Below are 6,000 nucleotides of genomic sequence, written 5' to 3' on the forward strand. Positions count from 1 at the left end.
GTGGGAACGCAAGTCCCATACGCATGCGCAGTACATCAAAACAAGGCAGCAGGATTCCACTAGCCATGGAAGGACAGCACGGCGCCATTCTACAAAGACATTTAAGAAAAGTAGGGTTTTTTTTTCTTAAATAATGTCAATGTATAATAGCACTAACCGACTCCCTGGTTGTGGTATACTGAAATTTACCCAGGGCTGGTTTTAATCACTCTGGCTTCGCCCACGTGATTAAACCACACCAACCGTGGGTAAATCTTCAATATACCACACCACGTCGTTGATTATTGCTTAATTAATCAATGGTTAACTAATGCAGGCATGAGATTCACTGATAAAAAACAATGTAAGGTAACGCATTTTGGGAACAGCATCTGTTAACCATATGCCTTGGATAATGTGAGTTTAACACTACTTACCCAGGTCAGTGACTTGGCTTGCATGGTGGATTCAGCACTGAAGTCTGAAGCCCATATAAATGTTGTAGTGAGATGATGTTATGGAACTTAAAAGACATGAGGTGCAGTATTACTATGGATAAGTAGGCTTTGATTTATCTATTCATCTTATAAGTCATGTCAGTCATAGAATAGTGTGTCTTTTTTATTTTTGCCTCTCAAATAGAAAGGCTTGAAAGAATTCAAAAGACTCTTATCAGACTGGTTACTGGACTCAAGTCAATTGGGATATAAACAGATTGGAACATCTTTCATACTGCTCCTTTGGTTTCAGATGCTTTAAAGGTGGGTTACTTTTGGTGCATAACTATTTAAAGATTGTGATGCTGGCTACTAACCGGGCATCTTTTTTAAAGCCATAATTGCAACACAAGAAATATTTATCTGCTTGAAATTTCCCTGAGGTTAGAATCTCAGTTAAGCATTCTTACTTTCATTACAGAGCAAGGAAGTTAAGGAATTCCTTGCCAATTTACCTGCATGGAGTAGAAAGCCTGCAGCTCTAAGTGTATAGTGGACAAATGGTATAAGGACTATGTGCATGTCCCAAGTCTAAATTTTGGCAAACTCTTAAATTGCCCACTTGGGCTCTGAGTTTCATAACATCACAATAAACACTGAACTCAATACCCACAAGACTGTGGCTATGGCCATTCATGCCATCCTTCATTTAACTCATCTGCTCCAACTTTCTTCCACATTATCATTTACAGTGGTGACAAACTGAAATTTGTATACAAAATGGGAGATTTAGAAGTAATAACTGATGAATTTAATGATCAGTTCACCCTTAAGTACCAGGGGTATGTTGTTGTCAAGTCTTCATGCTTTCATCTAAGTATTACAATACTTATTAAGCACTTTATTCCATAAGCAGATCTCCTGGTGGTGTTATATGCACTCTCTTCCAAGCTGGACTACTGCAACACCCTGTACACCTGTGGACAACCTTGTCTGCAACTATTGCAAAACTCTACAGACTGGCTAAAAAGCATGGCATCTTATCAACATCATATTCCATCAGTTTTGTGGAATCTGCAAATGTTATCAGCTCAGTCACTGCCTATTAGGGTTCCCCCTTACATCAATAGGCTTCTCATTTTGTCTGGTACTACAAAGTACTCCATTTCCTAGTTATCCTACTCCTGCTGCAGGTTTCAAGGGTCCAGGTTAATATTTCAAGTGAGTGTTCCTCTGTGCTCAAACAGAAAACTATAATTCAAAGTGGAAAGGGATGATGATGAAACACGGGGGAAGCTCAAGAAACAAATGGAGACTGGGATTTTGAATGCAGGCCTTTAAGGAGAACAACAGTAATCATGCAGAATATTATATCCATAAAGTAGCAGAAAGTATTCTAAGAACTAAGCCAACATGGGAATGAAGAAAGGAGATTCTGCAATTAGGGATACAGACAACAGGTAAGAGGGGGCTGGAATTTACTGGAGAAAACTGCTAAAGGAACCAAGGTAATGGCAGCAAATAATTACATGATAGAATGGGAACACGCCAATATTTTATTTGGAGTGCAGGTTAGACATTGCCTTCCCTATCAGGGATTTATATCAGTATAAGAAAATAAATAGGGGGGGTCCTAAATGAAATACCAGACTGGCAGAGTTTTTAATAGAATCTAGAACAGAAGCTGTCATTAAAAAAGGAATATTTGGTACAGCATATAAAATATGACATGATAACTATAAGAATCAATCAGAAGAGGTTAGAAAGGATTGGAAAGAAAGACTGGATAAGCAATTCACAAAGAAACAATGGGAGGACATATGTATGTCTCCCAAATATGCAACAAAAGATAGAAGATTTAGGATTTTTGCCTGGAAATGTTTACATACATATTTCTATACCCCAAGTAGACTCTAGAGAATTTTTCCTTAGGCAGACAGTAAGTGTTGGGGGTGTGAAGGGGAAGAAAGAGATAATTGGGAACATATTTTCTGGAAGTGCGGTGAGTTGGCAGACTTCAAGGATTCCCTGCAGGGCACTGTCAGAGATGCTGAGTGGGCAGATTGGTCTGATGAGGAAGATGATTTTTCTGAGCTATAACACAAAATCAGAATTTCCTAGACATGGTAAGGCCTTATTGTGTTTAATAATAGAGGTTGCCAAAAAAGAAAAATTACTAGAAAATGGAAATCAGAATCTAAAACAAGTATACTGGAAGCAGTCAATACAGTAACAGAGATAAAACAACCGGAACTGAGATCTTTAGAAAAGGGCAGGAGCAAAATACATAGAAAAAAAACAGGAATTGTGGGAACAATACATACGAGCGAGGAATGAGGTCTAAAAGGTGGCAGTACTTAAATGAGCTATGTAATGTCGGAGCGAGAAAGATTGGGTAGATTATAAGTGATGTACAATGTTTGCAACTGGGAGTGTGTGAGTATGGTTTGTGATGTAAAATGCTTGCAATTAGGATTGGGTCGGTGTGATTTGTTTTCATTTATATAAATGTATGACTGCCTATGAAGTAAGTGATTGCTTAATAAAGATGTTTTGTTTCTTGTTTTAAAAAAAGGCAGGAACTGAATAATTTACTTAACACTGTTTAGGTTATATAACATATAGCAATACATGTGAAGTATAACATTTATGTTAATATAGTTTGATTACTTTTATATGAATGCAAATTTGCCTATGTCACAAGTGATAATTCAGTAAAGGGGGGGGGGGGTGTCCAGTTCACCTGTATTGTGATACAGATGATTTAGGCTTACCAGTGATGCATTCCTCCTCAATACATGTTTGGTACTGGTTGCAGAAAGGAATACCTAAATTAAGAATGATGAGAACTACAAACTACTCCATTTCCTAGCTATCCATGGTAACACTACAGCCAGTGGTATGTCACAGTCTAATTCAATATTTGCATCCATAGGTGTGCAAAATTACTTTGAAGTTCACTGGTCACAATTAACTGCAGAAGGTGCAGAGGAGGGCAGTCAAACCGGGACACGCTACTGTATTCTCGCCAAGACTGACAAGGATAGAAAATGAGCACCTATGCAAAAACAACTGACACTGATGAATGTTCATCTCTGTAGTGATAAAAGAAAATGCTCAGTGATAAGGTAAGAGGGGGCTTTTCTTACTTTATGGGGAAACCCCTCACGGACTACAACCAAGAAAATGACCGACTCAAAGATGTTATCAGGTAGCCCCTCTGACAGGGACACCAACAGCTAGTCACCCAGGGACTAGAACACATGGGGTTTCTTGTCCTGAAAGGCCTCTACCATACTTAATACGTTTGAAAAAACTTTGGGTGCAAAGGAAAGACCAGATGGCAACTTGTAGAGGAAGTGATACCCAATAACAGAAAATCAAAGGTTCCTCCAGTGTGGAACTGGGACACTAGACACCTTTCACAGGTCTCACAGGAATCCTTGTAAGACCAAGGCAAGTAAAATTACACCATCCTTCACTTGTTCTGAACTACTGCAGTAGCCGTGCACTGACCATACATATGATCCCAATAATTTAATTTACATTCACATTTTATCTTGTCAGGGCCTTATTTATTTCATACATTGCTATTCAACACAAATCAAATAGTCATTTATTCATTTTTCTGATTATCTGCTTTATCTATTCAGGGTCATAAGGGAGTCACGGCATATAATACACTGCATGATATACCTAGAGGTGTTGCATGTGTTTATACACGCATATACACACACACACACATATACATATATATATATATATATATATATATATATATATATATATATATATATATATATATATATATATATATATATATATATATATATATATATACATATATATATATACAGATATATATATATATATATATATATATATACAGATATATATATATATATATATATATATATATATATATATATATATACACAGAGAGAGAGAGAGAGAGAGATACAGTAAAGAGAGAGGGAGATAAACAGGTGTACTTCGAAACATTGAATTACACAAATGTTGAGCGGCTAATGATCGATTCTGAAAGAGTGAAAGCCAAAACAACAAAACTCTTATGCACTCTCACAACCCTGCTAATTTTTATATATATATATATATATATATATATATATATATATATATATATATATATATATATAAATCAACTCTGAGATCACTCTACATTGGGGAAAAGGGCAAATTCCTCAATCCCCACTATGCACAATCTTGCATGGACTTAACTAACACTGGCGGAAGTGAGCAAATGACTTTCAATTACTTCTGCCAGTGTTAAACACATTCAACATTATGAATGTTTGATTATATGGAGTGCTCTCATATATACACACACACACACATGAACATTCACAAACACATTCACAAGAGTCACACAAAGAATGATCAGTTCTCCAGGATATGAAAGAAAGCTACAGACCTCTGAAAACTCAAGTGGATTCAAGAAGATGCTTGCTCTGCAAAGACTGTAGCCCAGCTAGGAAATGAACTGAAAAAACAAACGCTGTGTGACAGCAGTGCTAACAATACTCAACTACTCAGGTCACTTAAAATCAAAACATATGGTTTAGCCTTACAGCATGAGAATGTGCAATCCTATTAAACAGATAACTGGATGAACACTGAAATGCTGTGCTTAACACACAAGTTGGCAATGAACACTAGCTACCAGTACATGTGCATACATTTATGCATGCATACATGTGGTCAGTTTAAACAACTAATGGTTGTTCAAGCTTTCATTAGATAAGTATTTGTTTTTCTTTCTTCTGCATGCTTAGCAGGGTGATGCAATCATTTGGAGAATGAAACCATTAAAAAAACAGACATTAATGCTACAATAAACTACATGCTGACCGTCTTCCCCGCTACAATCTCAACAGAGATGGTGGTAGTTTCTTGAACTATGCCAAATTTCACTTCCTTAATATTTACTGATAGAGAAGAACCGTTTCTGTATTAGTTAAAAAAACACTCTTTATGTGATGTAATTACAGTATACCTTTCCATACCTGTAGAACATGCTTGTTGTCTTTTGTACGCAGTACACCTGACACAGTCGACACCGAAATGCCAGTTTTAACTTCTGAAGGGACAAGTAAATCAGCCAGCTAAAAAAAACAAACATAATTTTAACAACCAGCAGCAGTGCCAATGACATCTATAAAATAAAACCACAAAGGAATGTGATTAATAAGAAAAAACTTTCCTTTTGGGGCTTTTATTATTTTTATTCATTTTGAATTATTCAGACTCCATTCACTTCAATGCATTCTAATACTCGTTACTTTTTTATAATCACTTGAATTAACACCACTCCCCTGTTAACTCTCTAGGTTCTATACATTTCTGTGATCTGCAAAGGGTGATATTTGTGGGATTCACTCACTCACACTGACATAACATGTTACCCTAATCAGGGAAATGGGGAGCAGAAGCCTATTCTGGCAATCAGTGAGTGTATGGCAAAGAAAATCAGTTTTGGATGGGATGCTAGTCCACTACAGAGCGCACACATTCTAGTGGACATACCTACTCAGAAGTTTGCCAAATCACTTAGGTACACATATTT

General features: G+C 36.6%; 1 protein-coding gene across 1 annotated transcript in view; it reads right to left on the bottom strand.

The window, feature by feature from the left end:
• INTS9 (integrator complex subunit 9) overlaps window positions 1–6,000 on the bottom strand; it is a 943,738-nt gene that overhangs the window by 158,925 nt on the left and 778,813 nt on the right. The window contains exon 11 of the mRNA XM_044062717.1: window positions 5,441–5,539. Within this exon, the coding sequence (XP_043918652.1) occupies window positions 5,441–5,539 (99 nt within the window). The remainder of the gene's footprint in view (window positions 1–5,440; window positions 5,540–6,000) is intronic.

This window comes from Protopterus annectens, chromosome 2.part1 (genome assembly GCF_019279795.1).
Source record: "Protopterus annectens isolate FY-2018-M chromosome 2.part1, PAN1.0, whole genome shotgun sequence".
NCBI classification, from domain to species: domain Eukaryota; kingdom Metazoa; phylum Chordata; order Ceratodontiformes; family Protopteridae; genus Protopterus; species Protopterus annectens.